The sequence below is a fragment of the Theobroma umbraticum genome, unplaced genomic scaffold (genome assembly GCF_002168275.2).
Source record: "Theobroma umbraticum cultivar Fairchild unplaced genomic scaffold, ASM216827v3 scaffold_44.0, whole genome shotgun sequence".
NCBI classification, from domain to species: domain Eukaryota; kingdom Viridiplantae; phylum Streptophyta; class Magnoliopsida; order Malvales; family Malvaceae; genus Theobroma; species Theobroma umbraticum.
This window is the reverse complement of record NW_018397255.1, coordinates 6,640,470-6,665,045: the sequence shown is the minus strand read 5'-3', so window position 1 is coordinate 6,665,045 and position 24,576 is coordinate 6,640,470. Positions and strand designations below refer to the sequence as shown.

At 35.1% G+C, this 24,576-nt stretch overlaps 3 protein-coding genes across 4 annotated transcripts in view; all 3 read right to left on the bottom strand.

Annotated features, from left to right (window-relative positions):
• The window catches only part of TOP3A (topoisomerase 3alpha), a 24,999-nt gene extending 10,913 nt beyond the window's left edge, over nucleotides 1-14,086 (bottom strand). Inside the window, exons 1-14 of the mRNA XM_021418677.2 lie at nucleotides 13,773-14,086; nucleotides 13,019-13,197; nucleotides 12,860-12,932; nucleotides 12,173-12,295; nucleotides 11,951-12,072; nucleotides 11,759-11,831; nucleotides 11,542-11,658; nucleotides 10,863-10,946; nucleotides 9,230-9,409; nucleotides 9,020-9,148; nucleotides 3,398-3,472; nucleotides 2,556-2,645; nucleotides 2,336-2,440; nucleotides 14-48 (exon numbers count right to left, since the gene is read on the bottom strand). Of these exons, the coding sequence (XP_021274352.1) occupies nucleotides 14-48; nucleotides 2,336-2,440; nucleotides 2,556-2,645; nucleotides 3,398-3,472; nucleotides 9,020-9,148; nucleotides 9,230-9,409; nucleotides 10,863-10,946; nucleotides 11,542-11,658; nucleotides 11,759-11,831; nucleotides 11,951-12,072; nucleotides 12,173-12,295; nucleotides 12,860-12,932; nucleotides 13,019-13,197; nucleotides 13,773-14,060 (1,673 nt within the window). The 5' untranslated portion in view covers nucleotides 14,061-14,086. The remainder of the gene's footprint in view (nucleotides 1-13; nucleotides 49-2,335; nucleotides 2,441-2,555; nucleotides 2,646-3,397; nucleotides 3,473-9,019; nucleotides 9,149-9,229; nucleotides 9,410-10,862; nucleotides 10,947-11,541; nucleotides 11,659-11,758; nucleotides 11,832-11,950; nucleotides 12,073-12,172; nucleotides 12,296-12,859; nucleotides 12,933-13,018; nucleotides 13,198-13,772) is intronic.
• An 834-nt stretch (nucleotides 14,087-14,920) lies between these two features.
• Nucleotides 14,921-18,607, bottom strand: FCLY (farnesylcysteine lyase). Its single transcript, XM_021418000.2, has 5 exons — nucleotides 17,902-18,607; nucleotides 17,521-17,694; nucleotides 16,298-16,657; nucleotides 16,000-16,175; nucleotides 14,921-15,487 (listed from the first exon to the last, which is right to left on the bottom strand). The coding sequence occupies exons 1-5, from the start codon at nucleotides 18,433-18,435 to the stop codon at nucleotides 15,220-15,222; spliced, it is 1,512 nt and encodes a 503-aa protein (XP_021273675.1). The 5' UTR covers nucleotides 18,436-18,607; the 3' UTR covers nucleotides 14,921-15,219.
• Nucleotides 18,608-19,526: 919 nt separating this feature from the next.
• On the bottom strand, nucleotides 19,527-24,273 carry LOC110409242 (F-box family protein). Of its 2 annotated transcripts, XR_002444550.1 has the most exons (3): nucleotides 21,634-24,273; nucleotides 20,179-20,507; nucleotides 19,527-20,074 (listed from the first exon to the last, which is right to left on the bottom strand). XR_002444550.1 is itself a non-coding variant. In XM_021418527.1 (2 exons), the coding sequence occupies exon 1, from the start codon at nucleotides 23,516-23,518 to the stop codon at nucleotides 21,635-21,637; it is 1,884 nt and encodes a 627-aa protein (XP_021274202.1). In that variant the 5' UTR covers nucleotides 23,519-24,273; the 3' UTR covers nucleotides 19,527-20,507; nucleotide 21,634. The 2 variants fall into 2 exon arrangements, 1 of the variants encoding a protein (XP_021274202.1); XM_021418527.1 differs by having other exon boundaries at nucleotides 19,527-20,507.
• Nucleotides 24,274-24,576: the final 303 nt, after the last annotated feature.

Sequence of the window (24,576 nt, the reverse complement as noted above, 5' to 3'; positions counted from 1 at the left end):
GTAGACTACTTACCCCATGTCATCATATCCCATAACCAGTGCCTCACCCTGAGATTACATAAGTCTCACAGTCAATACCAATGTAATAAGTTACCATCAAAAACCTAATTTAACTTGTAAGAAACACAAAAAAGGAAAGAAGAGATAATACGAAATTATGGTTTCATTGCATCCAGTTGTTGTCCAGTTATACATGATAGGGTTCAGTTAGTTTGCTAATATAAAAGAAGTAACTAATATGACAACAAAATGAAATATAGTGCCGAAGAACTCTAAAATCAAAAGCACACCAAGAACAAAACTATTTAACAACTTGGTCAACCACATGAAAGTTCAAAAATAAAACCCTCAAGAAAACTATAACCAATAAACCCAAATCCAAATCTTCTCTTACACTCCCAAACATTGATCAGAGAAAAAACTCAGTATTAGAACTCCTTTCACAAAGGAGATTCCTATTAACACACTAAGTTCAGCACATTTACTCAATGATATAGATTTACTACATTTTTGTTATGCCAACACTTAACTAAGAATGCCACTTATGATCATACTTAAGGGCTCCTCTTGTCTGGTGGCTAAAAATGTAAACTTGCACCTCTTTTTAGGCTAAAGAAGACCACTTTCAGAAAGTGCCAACAATGTGTTTAGCAAGGCAATGTCAATTAGTCAATCTAGGCATTTCATGTGTTGACCTAGAGATAATTTAAAACTTGAAATTCTCTCATCATAGCTCAAGACATCACTTGGCCTAGAGATAGTTCAAAACTTGGAAATCTCTAAATCCTGGAAACTCTATTACCTTTTAAAGGAAAAAGGTTCCTATTACAAGGATTTCGTGGGTGTAAATTACATCTCCAAACTCTAAAAGCTACACCTTCCTAAAAATGTCCATTAGTCTATGAAAGGGATCACTTTCAAATATTTAGTATACACGTGGCTAGTTACCAAGGAACCCTTCCATCCACTCTGATGCAGTTAGTTAAGTTTTCAGTACATATATATGGGCAATATGGTTAATTCCTTCAAAATAATGCCCCCCCTCCCCAATTTGTGCTTCCAATTTGATATATTACATCAGGAAGTGTGCACTCACAACTATTTAGAGTTTGATATTAAAAATATTTAATTGGTAATATTGAAATGACAATATTGCTATTCAAAGAATAAGCAAAACTTAATCACAATAATGAAGTTGAAATAGGAAAGTATTATGATGTAATTTGTGGAATAAAATTCAAGTAGCCCATTTGCTAAATTTATATTTTATAACAATTCAAATTAAATGAAAAGGTATGATGATATGATCTTAGCTATCTGAATTCTTTTCTATTTAACTGTATATAAACCACTACAAAATCAAATGTTTTAAAGAAAGAACTTAGAGAAAGCAACTTATTATGTTCTATATAGATTATTATCATGATCTACAAGTAATTGTTTTTAGTGCAAGGAAATGTGCATCAAAACTTAAACTTGATTATTATGATGATCTACAAGTAATTTTTTTTAGGGTAAAGATATGTGCATCAAAACTTAAACTTAGAATACCTACTCAATACCACTGAGCAAAAAAAAAACAAAAAACCTACTTAATACCTTCACCCACCCAACCACTTGAACTAAACCCATGTCCTGACTTAAGCAATCATTTTCATTAAAAGTCTTTATATACATTTTATCACATCCTTTAAATTGATTTTGTTGAGTAAAAATATTTTATATTAATCATTATTTGGAATTTTTCAAAGAATCTTCCTTTTCTTTTATACTTAACTGTATTTAAGATTTACAAGAATTTTTTTATATGATTATCAAAATTTGAGACCCAAACAATTGAATTTGTTTGGTTGCTGTATTCATTTTATGTGTTCAATTTTATATTTTACTTCATAACCTATTCAAAAATAAAATATAAATAGATTGTTTTTAATAAAAAAGAATTGATAATTCTAAAGTAGAACACAACTAGATAGTACTCTTTATTTTAGTGCATTACATTTTATGCATGCATTTACGCACTCATATACATGTACATATACATACATACAAATAAATTTCGGTAATTTGTTATGATGATATATGCATATAAGAATTTTATTTTTAAAAGTACCATGTTTTGTTTTGGATGCCACTGTGTCAGCTGGATAGAAAGAAAGAGTTATTCTAAAACTTCAAACCATCTAACAAATTTTAAACTCCCTAATTGTACTCTCTCTCCGAATATTTAATTAATCTCCTGACTCATAACAAATTCAGTAATACAGAAGATTCAAAAGTAAATAAAATATAACAAAAAAGCTAGAGTCAAAGAAGAAAAGGGAAAAAAGATTACAAGTTTGGTGGGCGAGAAACGAGTGTTTGAGTCCTTTGTTGCATAAAATCGATCTAGCAGCTTTTTAATGTGATCATGCATTGTTGCATCCGTACCAATGCCCGCCTTTCACATAGAAGAAAAGAGAGCAACAAGTTTTTAAAAAATCAAACTAATTGCTGTCCGAAAACATTGAAACCAGAATCAAATTACCCAGATCAGAGCACATAGGAATTCTGACCTTGTCCATACAACTTAGTAAATCAGCTTCACTCAGAAGGGGTGGTGGTCTAGTGACTCCTGTGTCAAGAGTCAACGATGTTGGGATGAACTGCAACATCACAAGGAACTGAAGAATTAATACCAATTCTAGCCTCAACAATTCTACAGAGGGATGTAGATGCTTAAGTCTATTTTGCAAAACATCAAATTTATGCCATAATTCAGTGTGGAAGTCACAAAATCTAATGGTTTGAATTTCACCTTAGTCATCAATGAGAAATCATGAAAAAATACTGAACTCAGATGTTAAAACTTTCAAACGAAACATGATCATCTTGTTCTTGTGCCATTTGTACAAAAATTGTTACAGAACCAAGGCCCAATAATCAATTTCGGAAAAAAAACTATACCTACAAGCCCTCTCCCTCTTCCACCCAAAAGTTATTCCATCAACAAAATGGGCTTAAGAATGTCCTTTTATTTCAGCTTTTTTTTTCCCTTTTGCTAACTCCTTGTCTATTAAGAAACTATAGTTTTTTAAGATTGTTATTTGGCTTCTTTGGGTACTCACAGTATGAATCAAGGAAGGATTCAGTAGCTTTATAGTTAAAAGTCTGCATCTGGGAATTTCTAAGCCAACAATTAATCGTTTTTACCAGCAATAGTCCCAGATTAGGCTGACATTCTACCAAATAGTTGACAAATATGGCAACTTGAGAATGATTAGCAACATGGCAACTCCACATGGAAGCAGGCATATCAATATACAGGAACACTAACAATCAACTTCCAATTTTTTTATCAAACAATTAACTTCCAATTGAAAAGATTGAAATGAACAATACAGAAACAATGTAAAACCTGCTGTCCAAGAGTGTAGGTTGGAATCATTGAACCTCCCCATGATTCATATCGGTAAACATCTAAGTAATTTCTCTGGTCAAAATAGAAAACTCACTTAGTCAAAATTCAAGATGATAGTAATAAATCTAAAGAGACCATGGTGCGTTAGAAGAGCAATGACACCATCTGTTGCCAAAAGATACCAAGACAACGACAATTATTCATGCCACTGGAATGAACCAGCTGCATTATTGTATCACATCTCAAAGAAAATCAATTCATACAAGGCAAGACAGGCTAACAAGAGTAGTGCATTCCTGGTTGGCCGATCAGAAGTTAATAAAAGTTTTTAAACATCTTATCCATTCCAAGAGAAGCTGTTTGTGATTTTTGTTTGACACAGTTTCTGAAGTTTTATCATGCACGATTATAATTGAAGTAAGAGCAAATAAAGTAAGATATTACCACAATCCTGTCCAACCTTAATGTTCAAAATGGCAACTTGACATCATACAGAAACACAAAAACACAAAAACAACTTTCCAGTTACAAGTTTCCTTTGGCCATTAGCAGTTCAAAATGGATTGACATTTCTTGGACCATTGAAATACCCTAAATGTAACATAAAAGGAAACACCAGAAGCCTGACTATTAAAATAAAAAAAAAAATCCTAAAGTTGTAATTATTCCGGCCATCAGAAATCTTGCACTCAGTGATACCAGGCTTAGCCACTGTTAAAGACTGATATATATATATATATATATATATATATTATTATGTGCTAAGGCTATTTTAGGTTTAAGGCTGTTTTAGCCTTTTCTATTTTCTCTATTCTATTATAAATAGAATAGCCACATTGTGGAAATTAACCTTTTATCGAATATATAAAAGTAGTTTACATGGTATCAGAGCCTACCTACCCAAAACCCTAAAAAATTAAAAAATAAAAAGAAGAAGAAGAGGAAGAAAAAGAAGGTACTCGTCGAATTGTTGTAACTATGCGAATTGGGTTCTACTAAGATTGGTAGAGCTTGTTAGCTGAATATGAGGTTGGTTAGTATTTGATGTTGATTTGTTTTTTTTAATAGTATGGAAAAGTGAGATGACATCCGAAGGTAGTAAGAATGTGGAGGTTGTGTCCTCACATCACAAAATACTTAATGTTAAGCTAGCTGGAGATGGTTCTAATTTTGTAGAATGGAAGTTTCTAGTTACAGTTAACATAAGAGGACTTGGTAAGGAAGCACATCTTATGAACCTTATCCAGAAAAAAATGATGCTACAAAGGTATGGACGACAGATGATGGAAAATTGTTTTCATAGATTGTTAATTGTATTGATAGAAAGATGGTTCTTTCAATGCAACATACAACAGTTAAAGAGTTATGAGAATTATTGCATGAGTGTTTTTCAATACAAAGAATAAGAAAAGATTGTACAGTTTATCACAAGAGGTTAGTTGTCCAAGTCAGAATGGACATACAATTATGGACTATTATTATGGTTATAAGAGTGCTACTGAAGATTTTTACATTGCCATGCCACTTTCTATTGATGTGGCTAAGGTGAAAGAATATCATGAAAGATTATTTGTCTTTGGTTGTTTGTCTGGTTTAGATTCAGAGTATGACATGATTCGTTCTCAACTCTTTGCTAACAAGGATGTTTCGTCATTGTTTGATGTTGTTACCACTATACCGAATGCTACCAAGGAAAGTGTTTTTACTACCAGTAATGTGTCTGATTGATCCGCCTAAGTCTCATAAGGTATTAATGGCTTTGCCAGTGGATATAGAGCAGGGTCAAGAGGGGAAAAAGGCATTTTAGAGGTCATGGTGGAAAAGGAACAGGTGGTCATGGAGGTCCAAGAGTGTGTTATAATTGTGGAGAACAAGGTCACCCCAAAAATTGGTATTCTAAACCCTTCCAGGGACAACAAAATTATCATTATTAATCTCCTTCACAGAGGCAACAACAACAACAACAACAACAGTATCAAGTCCCCTCTAAATTTGCTAATGCAGCATCACGAATTGGCAATTCTACTAGGCCTCACACTGAAGGCCAAACAATAATTATGCTTGATGAGGAGTTTTCTACATATACCCAATTCCAGAAGTCTCAACAGCCTTCATCCTCTTCTATTGCTACCTTAGGGAGGTCAAGTAATCCCATAGCATGTCTTTCTTCTCTATCTCATCACTGGGTCATTGACTCAGGTGCTACTGACCATATGACAGGAAATTCAGGTATTTTATCCAGTTATAGGCATTTCAATCATTGTACTAATGTCACTCTTGCTAATGGGTCAACTACTAAAGTCTTAGGTAGTGGTAGTACATCTGTTACTCCGTCATTGCCTTTATCATCGGTTTTGCACCTCCTAACTTTCCGTCTAACTTGATGTCTATTAACCAAATAACTAAAGCCTTAAATTGTTGTGTTCCCTTCTTTCCTAGTTATTTTCTATTTCAAGATCTCTTGACTTGGAAGATTTTTGGCAATGTGAGTGAATCAAATGGATTATATCTACTGGATGAAGTTATTGCTGCTCTTCCTTCTGCTGGTGCATCAATTGCCTATTCTAGTGATCTTTCCCCTTTCCAACTTCACAGCCAACTTGGTCATCCGTCTCTATTAGTGTTGAAGAAAATGTGTCCTGAATTAGTATCTGTGTCTAGTTTACCATGTGAGTCTTGTGAGTTTGCCATGCACCATCGTGTGCCATATGTGTGTAGAGTTAATAAGAAGGCTACTTCTCTTTTTGAGTTAGTTCATTAAAATGTTTGCGGTTCATGTCCTGTGACTTCAAAAACCAGTTTTAAGAAGTTTGTAACATTTGTTGATGATTTTTCCAGAAATACTTGGTTATATTTAATGAAATCTAGATTTGAGTTGTTTTCGATCTTTGTTGCATTTTGTGCAGAAATTCGTACTCAATTTCACTCTAATATTCGTATCCTCCATAGTGATAATGCTAAAGAGTATTTCTCTGATTGTTTTAGTTCTTACATGATACAAAATAGCATTATTCATCAGTCTTCTTGTATTGTTACTCCTCTGCAAAAAGGAGTAGCAGAGAGAAAAAATTGTCATCTTATGGAAGTTGCTAGAGCCTTAATGTTTCAAGTGAGAGTTCCTAAAGTTTTTTGAGCTGATGCTATTCATGCAACTGCTTTTCTTATTAAGCGCATGCCTTCATATGTGCGTCAAGGCCAAACACCATACTATATCTTGTCTCCAAACCAGTCCTTATTTCCTATACCTCCCAAGGTTTTTGGTTGTACTTATTTTGTTCAAGATATGTGACCGCATGTTAGTAAGCTAGATCCTCATACATTAAAATGTATATTCTTAGGTTACTCACATACACAAAAAGGTTATCATTTTTACTCACCAAAATTGGGTAAGTATCTTGTTTCTCGTGATGTCACATTCTTTGAGCATAGTCCTTTCTTTGCTAGTCCTCCTTCCTTTGTTTCTGAGATTGAGCTAGTGGATGATTTCTTGATTTATGTAGTGAATAATCCTAGTCTTGATACTCCATTTGTTTCATCTCGACCTCCAGTCACACAGGTGTACATCCCGTCGTCATGGCATTAATGCAACAATTCTTCAACCCGTAGATACATAGTTGGATTCACTTCTCGTACCGACTTCTACTTCGTTATATTCTGATCTTGATCTCCATATTGCTCTTCGAAAAAGTAAACGCCAACGCACTCATTCCATCTCTTCTTTTGTTTTCTGTGATCATCTTTCTTGTTCTTCCCATTCCTTTGTTTCTTCTCTTGATTCAGTTTCACTTCCAAAGACTCTTACAGAGGCATTATCTCATGATGGTTGGCGAACTGCTATGGAAGAGAAAATATTGGCTCTTGAGACTAATGGTGCTTGGGATTTAGTTTCTCTTCCATCGGGTAAAAAGGTCATTGGGTGCAAGTAGGTGTACACAATAAAGGTGAATCCTAATGGTACTATTGCTAGATTGAAAGCCCAACTGGTAGCTAAGGATTATGCTCAAACTTATGGTGTGGCTTATACAAATGCATTTTCTCCTGTAGCTAAATTAACTTTTGTTTGTATATTTCTTTCATTAGCTACTACTAATCATTGGCCTTGATACCAATTGGATGTGAAGAACACCTTTCTTCACGGTGACTTATAGGAAAAGGTGTATATGCAGCGACGACTTGGGTTTGTTGCTCAAAGGGTGTTTGGTAAAGTATGCAAGTTGAGAAAATCATTGTATGGGTGGAAACAATCTCCTAGAGCTTGGTTTGGGAGGGTTAGTGATGTGATATTTGAGTTTGAACTGTTATGGAGTTCATGTGATCATAATGTGTTCGTTCGATGTACTAACATTGGTTGTGTTTTGTTGGTTGTTTATGTTGATGATATTGTGATTACTGTTGGTGACAACAGGGTATTCATGATCTTAAAGTTTTTCTTCAAGCAAACTTTGAAATGAAAGACTTGGGTTCCTTAAAATACTTTCTAGGGATTGAAGAAACTTGCTCCAAAAAGGGTATATTTCTCTCCCAAAGTATGTACTAGATTTGCTCAAAGATGTTGGATTGCTTAGCACAAAGCCTTGTGATACTCCTATGGACTCAAGTGTGAAGATTATAGCAGGAGAGGGGGAGGCATTTGCAGATCCTGAAAAATGTAGACAGCTAGTAAGTAAATTGAATTATTTGACAATGACTTGTCCTGATATTTCATTTCCAGTGAGTGTAATAAGTCAATTCATGTCAGCGCCTACTACTATTCATTGGGATGGATTGGTTTGTATTCTAAAGTATTTAAAGGGACACCAGGCAAAGGGGTTGTATTTTAAGATCATGGACATACTTGAGTTGACAGCTTTACTGATGCCGATTGGGCTGGATCACCAGATGATAGGAAATCTACTACAAGATATTGTGTGTTTGTGGCAGGAAATTTGGCATCCTGGAAGAGTAAGAAGCAGAATGTGGTAGCAAGGTCTAGTGCAGAGTCCGAGTACCGTGCTATGGCACAAACTACTTGTGAGCTTATGTGGATTCGTCATGTGTTGGAGGAAATTGGTTTTGCAGATTCATCTCCTATGAGATTGTGGTGTGATAATCAGGCAGCTATGCATATTTCTTCTAATCCAGTGTTTCATGAAAGGACAAAACATATTGAGGTCGGCTGTCATTTTGTACGACAGAAGATTCAACAAAAATTAATATCTACTTCCTATGTTAGCCCAGGAGAGCAATTAGCATATTTGTTTACTAAGAATCTTTCTCAAGCTAGAATTGATTATATTGTAACAAGCTGGGCATGATCAAAATCTATGCTCCAGCGTGAGGGGAAGTGTTAAAGACTGATATATATATATATATATATATGTATATGTATATATATATTATTATTATTATGTGTTAGGGCTATTTTAGGTTTAAGGTTGTTTTTGTCTTTCCCATATTTTCTATTTTACTATAAATAGAATAGCCACATTGTGGAAATTAACCTTTTATCAAATATATGAGAGTAGTTTACAGCCTCCAAATTAAAAAAAAAAAAAAAACTACACTCCAACGCTTTTTAATGAATGAGAAAAGACTCAAGGAATAGAAAGGAAAATTTTGAAAAAGCTATAAAATACTTACCTCTAATATTACTCTTCCTGATGTAGAAAATAGTTCACCTGCAATATCAATTTCAACTGTGGTTTCAGCTCCTACAGCTGGTTGTGAAACACAAGCCAAGAAATGGCGAACTACCAAGTCATATAATTTCTGTGATGCAAAGGAAAAGGAATTAAATTTCCAAAAAATCAATGACACTATAATTCTTATTAGCCTAATACACTTGCTTACACGATGGTCTTGACTCCAGTTATGTTCTCCAGTAGAAAATTTTGTAGGGTGAATGGGTGGATGAGCCTTGTCGTCATGTCCACCGCTGCTAGGGTTTCTCCAGAGACTTGTCCTAGGATCCAATAACCTCTGAGCATAAGAACCCCACTCAGGATGCTCCTGTTGTTCTTGCACAATTGCCTACATTAAATAAAACTTGAGTGAACAATAATTTCATCAATGCAAGCAACTCCTACAGGTAATCAATGGCAGAGGATCAAAAACAAATCTTATGACTCGTGAAGAAACGGCATTTTAAGATAGCAAAAGGCAATACAATAAAAATGTTGCATTGAAAATATGATAATAATATTAAAAAAAGAAACTGTTCTTATAGAAGAGCAAGCATTGTCACATTGATTTATTAAGGTGATTCCAATTCATAAATCCACTGCCTTTTTCATAAAAGTTGAATGTTGACTAGTCAACGGCTAATGTAAATGTAAAGTCAAAAGTTATCTTGGTTTGACTATATAAATTTATTAATAAGATGAAAAGAAAATGTAAACATAATATAGCACTCAAGCAAGGAAAAAAAATAATGTTGGAGAAAGAGTGAACCGAAACACCTTCAAAATCCAGCAAGGCATCCCTATGAGATTTAATTTCCAGAAAAGAAGCTTTAAAGTAGCAACAAGACAAATAAGGAACTGACCAATTCAGAAAGTGCAAGAACTGGAAGCTTCAATCCTGATAACTTTCAAAGTATGCTTGATGTAATCAAATTAAATAAAAAATTGAAAGAAGTATAGGACAAAGCCCTACACAGTGTTGCCCAAATATTTGATCAGAAATCTGTTGAATTGGTGATTGCAGTTTTCTATCTGTTTTAGTTTAAGAGGCAAATATCGTTGACTCAATTCTCATAAAGCATAAGGGTACAATCAATAGAAAAATAGCAAAAGTGTTCTGTTAGAATTGAACCCAATGATGCTTCAAATCTTATAAATTTTCACCATTTCACATCAAACCTAGTGACAAGAAGATTAAAACTTCACAACCATTACCCTCAATTTGAGATTCTGCTGTCAATACATTAAAGAGAAGCACCACAAGCTTGCTAAGTGTTCCTCCTGTTACATAAACATTGATAATATGTGCATGTCTATTCTTGCATATCCATCTCCCTCAACAGATGTTCTCTCCAGACAATGTTTTTTCATTATTCTTCACTAATTATTACAAGTTCTTCACTTAATTATCCTTTCTTCCCACCTAATTACATCCGTAATTCATATACTTATTCAATATCTCTTTCCTATTTCTAGAGTTCAATTGCTCCCAACTGCTAGAGTCTCAAATTATAGTGGATGATAATTATATAAGTACAAATACAAGGGTGTGTGGGAGATAGAAAGATCATTGTACTCTTTTAGAAGAAAGGAGATAGTCTTAAAGTTTTAAAGTGTAAATATATTTGAAATGAGAGTAAAAATAGGAATGATCCAAGTGGATAAAGAGACCTAACTCTTTTAAATCTTTTAAGAGTTAAAGTTGATAGAGAAGCCAACTAAAAACTGCCTCTTATATAAGTATAAGTTACTAACACAAGTAGGGACAAGGATTATCTCATCAAGAGGAAACAGTTACCAACATGCAAATCAGTCCTGCTTGAAAAGCAATCAGTCTCTGTACGAGGATAACTGATAAAACCAGCTTGGTATAGATCTTCTGCCACCTATAAACAATAAAAATGAAAGTAAAGGAGTGATTTTAGCTGGAGAAGCTTGTTAAATAACCAATACATGCTTATCTCCACTATTAATCAAAGGAACTCAAAGACAGTTTTCAAGAGTAGTATTTGTCATGATTGGGATCCCAAAATTGTAATATTTAAATAGAATAAGCGAAGGATACAATAAGCATTACTAATTAAAACAATAAAAACAATGAAATTTTGCTTGCTGCTATTGTTATTTACCATTATCTACTGTCCCCAATTCCCTCTCCCACTTTCCCCATTTTTCTCCCTCTCTCACTGGATATTATGTCAAAATTCAGAAAAGTAGTATTTTAATGTATGGCAAAAAAGAAAAGAGTACATATAAATGTGCAAACTTACAAGCAACTAGCAATTTCTTCTATCTAGAAACATAAGCTAAGCAGTCCATTTCATTATTAGTTTAATTTCTTGAGAGAAACAAGTGAAGGAGAAATGAGTTACAACAAAGACAAGCCCTATCTTAAAAATAAATAAATAAATAAAACTCCCATTTGATGCACTTAGGCATGTGTAAAAATAAGATTAAATCATGTCCACTTCCACTGCTCACCTTCATCGTATGTTCAGAACTCATACGGAAATATCGTGAAGCACGCTTTTCAAGCTCAATGGTACTCAAAGGATATGGAGGATACTTACGCTTTTCCTGATGTCGAACTGCGGTAACCTATAAGACAATTATAGTGAAAATTTCGATTATTCACTAAGAGTTGTTTCAATGATCAAAAGTTGGAATTGTTCTCAAAACTTGGTTTAGCACAACTCACAGTTGCAGTTGGCTCCTGAACACACATTTCATAAATTATAACCACACAAGTGTGATCAAAAAGATGTCCACGCCTGCAAATTTAGAATGCCATTAACTCTATCCTTATGACTACTTAAACAGAGGGAAAGAAATTTAAAATTAAAAAATATATATGATAAATCACATAATTGTAGAATGCTTGTCAACTTACATCCAATTGAAGGTAGCAACACCTTCATCTAATTTATGAGAGCAGTTGATTGTCCAAAATTCTTCAGGCTCATGTGACTGTACTTCCCAATACCTCTCTACAACAAAGCCGAGTGTAGGGAACTGCATTGCTAAAAGATATAAGACACAACATGGACAAGCATAGGGGCCATAGAACTATAAATCAATATCTGTAATCTGATGTTGCCAATTATCACCTTACCTGACAAGGACCATAACTTAGAACAAGATTTCTGTCATCTGTAGCAGAATCAATAACAAACTTATCTCTCAACATCATAGTCTGAAATCTGGTGAAGGAAGCACCAATTCGCAGATCTATTTCCTGATAAATTTATAAATTTCAATTTTTGTTCTCTGTAGATATTAATAAATAATTACAATGACACAAGTAAGATGAACAGATAACATTCTTAAGTATTCACTGCAAACAAATTGGCAATAAATGGAGAAACCCACTTGAATATACCCCAAACTTAACTGATGTAGAACAACACTACTCAACACTCCTCCTCACATGTAGGCCCAACTTAAAAACAGCAACAAACTGCTTACCACGTAAACAACTAATTCTAGAAACATAAAAATAACCACTTGGGAAACAAGCAACTTGGCTTCTAACAACATGTGAGCATCCTACATAAAAACAACTGATGGCTGGTAAAGAGGCTTAACTTACAATGAAGGCCACAAAAAACCCCAAATATAACAAATATAAGATAGCACCACTCAACAAATGTGTCAAAATAAAATTTAGGAAGTGCATGAATAAGCCATAAAAAGTCCTTTTGGTCCTTGTATGTAAGCAATTTGTGGAAACTTGTAAATCAATTATTATCAATCAATTATGAACTTGTAGATTTCTCCCACAATAGGGGAAGTTACTTACTTGCCTAGCATCTACTGCATCAGAAAACCATTGATTAGGATCAACAAGATTCTGCATCGCATGATGGATTTCCCTGGGATTTCCAACATCAGACTGCATTAAATCTAAGCCGAAGAAGACAACTAATGAAAAAGAACACAAACATTAGTCTTTCAGAACCTCTCAATTAATGCAGAGAATCGTGCCCTTCGTGTTGTCAGATGGCAATTCACTGCTCTGCAAACATCAATAACCTCAAATGCTATGTTTTCTCCTTCTCTGTCACAATCAAGCCACAGAACCAACCACTGGCACCTCCTAGCTTCCTCCTCCAAAGTCCTCTTAATATCCATCTTATCCTAAATCATCAAAACTCCAATAAAAGAAATAATTCAGCAAATAAACATAACTTAACACAATACAAACCAGAAATTATGGAAGTCTCAAATACAAAGGAAAAATCTAGCTAATTTTGCTAATTCCTTCATCTTTTTTTCCTTCTAAAGGCAAAAAGTGCATTTGGATACTGTAATGGGTGGAAATTATACTAAGGGCACTACGGTGATTTCTTCAACCCTATACATATGATAAGCTTGTCAACCTTATTTTCACTACTACTAGACTAGATTTTCTTTATTTTTACACTTTACTAACTTGATCATTGGAGAGTTAGACGGAGTCCGATTCCATTGTTGACATTGTTCATTGTCCCCTGCTTAAAGGAGAAATCAGTTTTTCACTTCAACATTTTGGAGGCATTTACTTTTTCCATATATCAATCAATTTGATATATCTGAACATTTTAAATATTTGATCAAGTTTATTGGAATATGATTTTTATTTTTACAATTTAATTTTGTTTTTTAGCATCTGTTAGAAAAGGCAAAGAGTAAATTAGGGGAAAAAATTAAAAAATGGAAGAAAGAAAGGAGACCTCAGGAACGTGTTTGCGAACGGGTGCGTGGTAGAGGTCGGCAGGGTCACAGGAGTGCCACTTACGGAAGCGGTCTTCGAATTCGAGCTCCATTAAGTGGCCCGTGACGGAGGTGAAGAGCATGTGGCAGGGTTGGCCCCGAACCGAGTAATTGAACTCGAATATCCTGTTGAAGCGGGACCGCCCATCGCGCACTCGCAGGCCTTGGTTCCTTGAGAGGATACCAGACACCGACTTCGCCACCGACGGCTTCTCCGCCACGTTCAGAACCTTGATTGTACCCGACATTGCGAAAGTGGAAGGGGTTTGGAAGGTCTTTTCCCAAAATAGCGAATGGGAATTTCAAAGGAGGCCTTTCCCGCGTTTTGAGAAGCGGAGGTAGGTCGGGTCGGGTTGAGGTGGTGTTAGTGGTTGGCCCAATTGATACACCTTTTCATACTCCAATAGGTAAATCATATATATTGTATATTTAATTCGGGTGTCAAAATAAACATCTCAACATAATTTGAGTATCTCATATATAATTAAATATTATAATTATGAAACCTTGGCTTACTTCTTCAATTCATGAAAACATTTATATAATTATGATATATAATTTGAAATTTATTTTTACAATTACAAATTATTTTATATTTAAAATGCATCTTGAACATCTTAAATTTGATGTATGTTTTGATTTCTTTAACATAAATACTATTTATCACGTAAGTAGTTAAGGCAATTTGCATATGAATTTTATAAAACATTATTATACATCATTACATATTTTTTAAATTCAAAACATGTCATGTGATTATATTCTTAAAAAATTAATTAATTATTACAAAAATTATTAATTGAATGTTGAAATAAATAATCATAATTTAATAATTATATGGGATGAATAATATTAGATTAATTAATTTTCAAAAATATTATTACATGGCATGTTTAAAAGACATATGCTAACATGAAATAATCGCGTTATAAAATCTTTTCAAAAAATAGAAACAAGCCATATCATACATATTTATTCTAACCTTTGTCATTTGTTAACAATAACATGATACTCGAGAAAATTTCACTTATGATTGCTAACCTTTTCTTTTTATTCCATTTGATTCTTTAATCTTTGAATTATTTTATTAAATACTTTTTTTTAATGATTTCATTTTGAACCTTTCATCAAATTATTTGGTAAAATTACATAACATCCACAAATTATTTCATTAAAATTGACATAATATCTGCTTTGTAGTGAACATTCTCTTCACCTTTTACATAGACATTTTTCTCAATCACCTCCAAATGCCAACGCCGTTTTTCGACAAAATGCTCACAAAATACTCAGAAAAACAAAACAGCTCCACAAGGATTTTACAACATGGGCAAATACTGGTTTGTCTTTGTATATTCTACAATTTGATTTCACATTATTCATACTAATATCTACATCAGCTTTAAGTTACAAGTCCAAGTGTGATGTGTCTGCAGCAGGACTAAAGCTCTTCAAGTGTGATGAATCCATGGATCCTTCACTAAAATATCTTGACAAGATGAGCCTCGCTACATTCTCTGCTGCAACAGCACTTGTCTCCATGGTACTAGCTGCATTCTCACATGCATTCACGTAGTACAAATGTTGACTATCCAAAATAAATGGTGCAAATACTTCAGGTGCTTCATAATGAGGATAGGCTCCCCAGTTTATTCGAATTGTATGCAGCCTTGCACTAACAATGAGAGCAAATGACACCCATCAGCATCTAATAATGCAAAGGTTCTTGAATCAATGTTTAAAGTTTAATAACAAGGCCTTGCCATGCCTTTTTTCACACTTGTTAGAGTGTGAATCCTAAAACATTGAATTTACAGTGACTACTAGTTCTCCAAATCTAAGACAAGGGGGAACTGGGACAAGGGAGATAAAAAACTGGTTGTTTCCCTCGTGCATTAACACTACTTACATCTCAACTACATCTATGTCATGGATTATGGTCTAATTAAAGGTCCAAATCTTAGTAAAGTATCAAAGAAGCAGTCCCAGATACTTACAGCAATACTAATATCTAAAAGAAAGAGCACGAATCGCACTGACAGGGCAAGCTATATGACAGAGCATATAGCCCAAGTCAATAATCATGCTACAAAAAGAACTTTAGGCAAATTGTTTTATGTACAATATGATCCCTTTCCCAGCGCTTACCCATCAGGTTAAAAGCTAATGATTAATTGAAAATATTACCTAAAAATGCTATCCAGCAATGCATCTGCCATTGGTTCTCGAGAGAATATTTTGTAAGTTGCATCTTTTTCATCATGTTGCTTGAGAACTGAAATGCTTGAGAATGGAAGGTCAGGATCCTCTAACGTGCCAACTAGTTCTGGAATCTCTGCAACAGCTTTCAGGCCAAAATATGCCTTGCCAAGAGAAAACACAAACATTATAAAGGAACAAAAAATGCTGGTCAGAACAATAAGAAATCAAAGATTCGTTTAGAAGTGCAAATGAGAAAGCAATTAGCAACTCCTAAAATACTTACTGGATTCAAGAGGCCTCTCACAAAAGTTGCGTGTGTATGCTGCAGCTTCCTCTCAGGAATTGAAATTGAAGGTGTAAACTGGATATTCACTTCATCAAGGGGTGTAGCAACCACAGTGACATCACATGAGTAACTGTTTCCTTTTGTGGAGTTAAGTTCATAATATTCTCCAAGGTAAGATATGGATTGTATTTTTTCATTCAGATGCAAAGAAACATCAGAACCATTAATTAGTCCAGCAGCCATCTGCCAGTTCCCTCCTTCAATGGACCATAATCCTCCCTCAGATCCTGCCAATGAAACTGTCCCAGCAAGTCCACTGATATAGACACTTTGACCATAATTGATTCTTGTTATGACCTTCAGAATGCAACATTATTATGACTTGTTATAACTTCTCGACAGTCAGCCTATTTGGTGCCAATTTCAAATTATAACAAATATTTTTTTTATGAGCTTCAAATTATAACATATTTGTTTGACTTTCAAGCCATCCCCAAAACCTTAGCTACAATTAGAAGTAATTTTCCAAAGACACCAGAAAATGCCTCCCTTGAAATGAATCCAACAGAAAAGGAACGGATAAGACTTGATTCAGCATATCTAAATTTACTAGATAAGATCTGCTTGCTAGGGGAATGGATATAATGGACTCCCTCAAATCAAATGCAATGGTTCGCATCAGTCTTGTTGCTGTCTTTAGAGCAAATTTCATACAAATAGTTGCAAGTAATTTAAAGGAAATTAACTTTTACTAACTGAAGCTAGGTCATTTCAATAAATGAAGCAGCTTCCAACAGGTTCATACATAATATGGCTCATGGAGTATGCAAATCATAGTTGTCCAACTTCATGGATATCTATTACATCGGAAACCACATTGCCTAGAAGAATGCAACCTTAAATAACCAGGTAAAGTAACCACAGCCACTTGACACATTAAAAACGCACTACAGACAGAGATCTAACTCTCTACATGTACTTGCATCAAGCTTAAACCATGTAGGCACAGGTCAGTGCTTCTTTTTTTGGTCATCGGGTCAGTGCTTTTGCGAGTGGAAAAGATGGAACATCAAGTAGCTATAAATATATATTGGAGTTAATATTCCTCTATTAGGTGAGAATTTTGTCATAGTTCTTTCCAATTTTTTGGTTCAGGACTTCTACAATGCAGTTCATGTCACATAGTTAATGCAGTATTCCAAGCAACATAGAATTCTTACTGTGATAAGCTCCTCTATCAATAAAGGAGACAGCTTGATGTCAATGAGTTCATCTTGCAAAGTTCGAGTTGTGAGATTATATAAACCAGCCCATTTAAGCATCTCATCCACAGTCTCAAACACAGGCCTCGTTTCGGGACTTTCATAGTACTTTAAGAAGCTATCCACAGTACGCTGCACAACAACAACACATCAGGAACAGAGATCACGCAATAAAAAGATAATCAAGACTTCTTTTTCATCGTTGCTTGCTTTGCTTTTACTATTTACTGATTTTTTCCTCCAAAGGAAATGATATAATCCTAGGAGTGTAATTTTGTTTCCTGTAAGCAAGTTAAATAAAGAGAGGCGATCATAGAATTGAAGAAGGTGAAGTCAAACCTCAACGAAGCTGTTCATCTTGAGAAGGGAGAAGCCGTAGCGGAAAAACAAGCAAAAAGAATTTACAAAAGAAACGATCTTCTGCACCAGCGGGAACTTGGAATCAACTTGAAGGGTTTTGAAAACAAACTTCTTCCCGTCCCAAATCCCAAACGACATCGAATCATCGTCCTCCGAGGAAGGGGGCGGTTTGATCTTCAACCCGAGAAGCTTCGTGTAGTTAAGCGCGTGGTAGTTCTTGGGATGAAGAATCGAAGCACCAGCCTCAAAAGTCTCCCCGCCGATTGAGACAGTGCCCATGCGACCACCGACGATGGACCTACGCTCGAAGATCTTGATGATAGGAGGGTTGGGTTGGGTTGGGGTGGGATGGAAGTAGTGGCGGAGGAAGTGGGCGACGGAGGAACCGCCGATGCCACTGCCGACAATGCAGACGGTGGGCGGAGGCGGGGCATTGGTGGAGATGCAGAAGATGAGAGGTAGTACAGAAAAAATGAAGAGGATAAGGAAACTGAAACTGGGCTTGGAAGACATGAATTCTTCTCTTTTGAACAGCTTCTTCTTGTTGTTAGATGGCGGAATATAGATGGAGAGCTAATCTCTGTCCATTTCCATGGTTGCAAGTGGTATAATACAATGAGCGATGCGGTTGATGGTCAGCAGCCAACTGTGGCTTTGGCTGTCTGCTTGCTTCAGCTCAGCACTATTTTATAAAAGTCTTCGCAATTTTTTAATGGTTAGTGGTAAGTACCTCGTGGCTGTAGTGTGGTTAGTGGTTAATGTCGAGCAATTATAAAAGAAAATCTTGAGATAAACGGGGATTAGTCTCTCCGTTGTACTAATTTTCTTCATTCTTTTTAGACATTTTAAAATTATGTTATTTTGTTATGTTCAATTTTTTTTACCTTTTTGACATTAAACATTATTGGAATTTTAATTAAAAATATATTAAAATCAATTTTTTTAATCTCTGCAATGTCAAATGGAGCGAGCTCATATTTGAATACACTAATTGTTAATTTCAAATTTTATCTTGAGACTATTAGATATATATACACTAAAATAATTAAAAATAACTCTACGATTTACAATCATTTTAGATTAAAATATTTTTATTAACACAATATTAATTTACTAAAAAATGATAATGTCCTATTTAATCTTTATACTTTAATAAAATGTCTAATGTTCTACTTATATTCAAAAAATTTAATGTATTATTCAAAATTTAATTTCGTGTATTAATTTACTTCAATCTATAACATTATTAACAAAATATATTAACGTGATTTTTAACTAATCAAATAAAATATATATATAAATATATTAATCGGTCAAATGAAAATTTATGTATTACATTAAACATTTTTTAATCAATGAATTGCTAATGCATCTGAAGGACACTTTTAGTTGTTACTAATATTATAAAAGTGTCATTAAAAATTATAAAAATATATTATACTTGTGGTTTCTAAATTTGACACATATATCATAATATAATTTTAAAAGTAATTTATTTATCTCTCTGCCTTTAATGTTATAATAAAATGATAATTCTATCAGTAATTTCATTACCGTTAATATTTTTATTAAATGCAATGTTCAATGTCCATTGAGGAGAGGTGTTTAACCGTCCAATCAAATCCTTAATTTTATAATAAAATTATTTTTCCAAATACAAGTGTCTTAAGTCTAATGCAAATGCCAAATAATCTATAAGCATCAAAAGGTTTTGGCATTTAACCATGAGAAATAAGATGACGAAATCAAATGGTTTTGCTTATGCAAGTCTTTGATGGGAGCTTCCGTAAGGAACCTGCATCAGCATGAACATAAGCCTTGCAATCATGGTTGGATAAACTTCACAAGTAGAATTGCAAAGGTAAAGAATGTAGGGTTCTATGCTCTTATTACATACACACATATATAGCATCTGTTTTCTCTCCCTCTTGTCTCCAGTTCACCTTGGCAAAATTGGTCCAACATCTAGGTATAATCCTATAAAAGGTAGCTGCCTTGGATGATTTACGCCATTGATCAAAACCCACCATATCATTTCATCCCTTTTCCTCCAATCTACACAACAAGAAACTTCAACGGGTTGTCCTTTCTCAAAGGGAACAGGAGATGTAACTTCAACCCCGAACAAGGGTTCCAAACAAGATATGAAGAACTGCAATTCAGGGGGTATAGTTGTATAAATCAAAGGTCCAAAGAGAAAAGGTTACCACCATATAACCAAGCACTGTTTCAAAAATGAATGTGGAAAACTTATACCATATGTTTGGAATGTGGTATCTCTCCCTAGTAGACTACTACACCTCATTATCTGCTTCTAACCACGACATCTTTACCTGTAGCACAAGAATAATCAACATCCTGATAATGCGTTTTACCCAACACAATGAGATAACCTTCATGTTGTTTCAGAGAAATAGTATTTGCATCACTTTGGAAACAAACTGAAATCTGACACTCTTGGATTGTTAGTAGCAGCACACTAGCACCCAGCTCTATATGATGAAATCAAAGCAAAGGCAGAGCAACACAGCATGAATATTTGCAATTTATTCCAATTCCCATTGGTGCCCTAAATATGCTTTTGCCTGCAAAAGAAAAACATGGGAGCAGCCTTAGAGGATTATTTGCAAAGCATTCAACAAGAAAGCAACTATAATCACATTAAAACTAGCATATTATTAAACCAGGATGCAGCCCATACTTCAAAGAAAAGGGAGCTAACTTTTATAAAACAAAGCTGTTGTATTCATTTTAGAGGCTCACAAAACTTGTAATTAGTAAAATCTTCTTATCTGGCCTGTACAACATCAAGGACTTTTTCTCTTTGTTTTTTCCCTTGCATATACTACAGAATATATGAATATATGAGAATGGCAGGAAGTTGGATATAAAATGTAGACTCTACACCTACAAAACCACATCATATAAAACTATCACATTTCAAGTAAAGTGAGAAACAAACGCAAACAGAAAGACTGCAAAGCTAAAGCAACATGGTGCATGTTTTAAGGATAAAGACATTTTTAACAGTTAATGAATCATTATTCTCAAAAATTTCCAAAGAAAAAGCCAGGTTATATTCATAAACTACCTATGAAGCCATACTTAATCCACTTAAGTCCTAAGAAGAAATTTAGTCAAAACATGGTAAAACAACAATGCAAATCATATGATACACAAATCAAGAGAAAGTCTAGGCTTTGGCAAGGAGTTACAACTATATAAATAGCATGATCATATTGGTTATCAACTGAACAGTTCACTAGCACCTCATTAGTCAATTAATTGATTATATTTCTCCATACAAACAAGACATACTCTAAAAGGGCCTAGTTCAGCACACCACAATTATTTTGATATACTCAGAAAGTGAGAAAAACTGGAAACAATTGTAGGCATGCAATTGAAAAACTGATAGCAATTATTGAAAAGTAAATAGCATCTGGAAACTTATGGTATTTACATAAGACAATGTTAGTTGAGTTGCTTATTTAGCCCTCCCACTCACCCCACCCCTCACCCCACCAAAAAAAAACACTCGCTACATATTGTTGTTATTGTCAGGCCAAAAAACCAAAAATGAATTTCCTAGTTGATGCATCAAGTATAGCATGACTGTGATAAATAAAGTAAACACATGGCAACATTAAATATCTAAGAGGGGTAAATAAAGAGCAATTAAAACATTCCTCTAGAGGACATAACACAAACCTTACTGACGATGAACATGTTGAGACGATGAACATGTTGAGGTGTTTGAGAATCCAGCAAACACATTTGAATAGGACTTGGTCAAATATGAAAAGTTGGCAATTGGAGGTAGAGCAGGGACCCGTTCACCTTTCTTCAAAAGCTCTTGCAAGTTGAGCCTTTGCAGTGTCAAGACAGCCCTTGATTCCTTCCAAATGAAGGCAAGAAGACCATTTTGAACAATAAAAAGTGAGCCAGGCTTTGAGCCAGGATATCTAAAACCATATCCATTTGCAATACCCTCTCCCATAAAAGCATACTTCACATTCACAGGATGTGAATCTGCATCATTATCCCAGGGAAATGGATCCAGTGAAGGCTCATCAACATTCACTATGAACATTGCAGAACCATTTGGGTGCAGAACATAGTGGGTGCCTTCCAATATTTTAGTTGCAATGAGAAGCCGTTTTCCCTCTGTCTCTTCATAGGAGAGCAAAAGAAAGAACAGAGCTTTTCCAGGCTTGTCTTCAGTAGGCCTCCCAGGAGGCCAACCAAATGTTCCTCCCCATAAACCAGCATACTCTTGATCTTCCCTTGGTACCCGCATGGGCAGTTTGTAAAGAGCAAACCGTGTATCATGCATATTTGGCCAAGCTCGATAAGATGATAACCTCACTGTACAGGCATGTAATGCCAGCCCTATAGTATCCCCTGAGTTAAGAAATTCATGAAGTTGAGCATGCCTATTCTCGCTGCTAGAAGAATTACATTTTGAAATTGCTCGACCACCATTGACAGAACTGGACTTCCGAAGAATTTGTTTAATGCTAGCTCTGAAGTACCCACCTATACTTCTCCTATTGTTGCCGTGCATCTGACCATCATCACTGTTCAATGAATTAGAACAAGAACTAGAACGGTCCAGGCTCTTTCTGATGTCATTGGGTTCCAACAGAGTAGGATCGGCAGGCATCTCAGCACTTGCCGTCAAATCTGTGCAATCATGATCACAACCAGACCTATACATTTGCAGAAGCAGTGATCTTCGTTGCAACAAAGCCACCAGATCATTTTGGAAATTCTCCACATCGTCCCTCAATCGAGAAAATAGTGGCCCACTGACAGTATGAGGAACTTTTTGACGAACTCGGCTGGTGACAGCCTCAAGCAACTTTCTTCTGTCAACAAAAGCCAACCGGACAAAAGGAACCGTGGTCCCACTCTGTCCTAACACCCTCTGTGACCTTGATAAACCACTATTTGATCTACTAACCTTTCTTGAAATCTCCTCATTGGAATGATGAACAACGCTCTGACTAGGGAACAACTTACATCCATTCCTCTTTTCCCTAGGCTCAACCTCAAGCAATAACACATTGCAATTCCTATCAACAGATTTCACTGAACCAGGATAAAAAAAGTCACATCCTTTCTCCCTACCATGCAGAAAAAATGTGGTGGAACCATCAAAATCCCCAATAATTTCAAACACCGGTGCCCATAGAATGGGGCCATCCTCAATTCCTAAGGGACCAAGCTCTTGTGGAATTATTCGACATCCAACAACAGAAACAAAACCAGGCATTACATAGACTACATTGCCAAGCTCAGGATTCTGGTGAACCCAAATCCCAATTAATGGCTTTACGCTAACAAGGAAGCGACAAAGCGCCTTATATGATGATACACCTTCCCTCCAATCCACAAGGTCCCTTGTGGGCACAATCCCAACTACATCACATTGACTGAGCCAAATCTTTTCAGAGGCTACAAGGGCACATAGACTTTTGCAACATACACCGAGATTACATATGTCCCTTGGCAAAAGGGACCGAGATATAATGGCAAATACATCATCAGGTAAAGCAAGAAACAAGCTAGAACCACAAGTTTCAGGTAACATAGTAGTATCTCACTTTTGCGCTTGGATTATCAAGAATTTTTCCAAACTGAGCTACAAATGATTATACATGGAAAAAAACAATACTTCTGAATCTATAAATAAATAAATAACAAACAATTAGCAGAAAAATTAACAACAAAATCAGAATTCAGAGCAATCATGTTACCCAACACACCCCCAAATTTTTTCTGCATCAAATCAGGCCTTCAATAAGAATGGGTTTGTGATTTCTCCTTACTCTACAATTATTGGCCGAACAAGCTGGAGAAGGGAATTGAATTGGGTTTTCATAAACTTCCCCAAATTAAATTGGGGTTGGTTGGTTTTTCTTTTCCCCCCTAAAGAATGTCGTATTCTTTGCACCTATAACGTAAGTTAGATAAAAAGAAAAAGATGGCTGAGCTGCTCACAGTAAGGAGATGGATGATAAAACGTTTGACTAGGTTGAGTTCTCAAGTCGTCGCCACTACTTAAAAATCAAAAGTTGATAGCACCTTTTGCATTTTTTTTTTCGGTCATCAAGAAATTGAATGATGAGTGAGCTGAGAGCAGGACAAAAACGAGAAATGAGAAGAATAAATGGGGAGACTGGAGAGAAGGAATAAGGCTAGTTCAACTCGGGTATTATCATTGGGGGTACTACTCTGAACCTGAAGCTCTGCTGGCCCGTCGCCGTTCAGCCAACCAATATTGAATTTTTGAGCTTAAAGTAGAAGCCGAAGCCCCCTAAATGTGCCAAAAACACTCCCACAATATTCTCGCACTGTTCAAAGTCCAATTATTGTTGACTCTGCGGAATATCTATAAATACTCATTGGCTGGTGGACCATGCTATACACGCTTGGTGCCTTTTCCGTGGGAAGATAGAAAATTAAAAGGTAAATTTTAAATTTTTTCACCAAAAATTAAATAGAATTTCCTCAGTGATTATGAAATTAAATAATCATATTATACATAGATATTGAATTTTATATATAATAATAAAATTAAAAAACAAAAATGATCGTCATCACCAGTCAACTTCTTGATTTTGTCGTTACATGTTTGAATGTTATGTA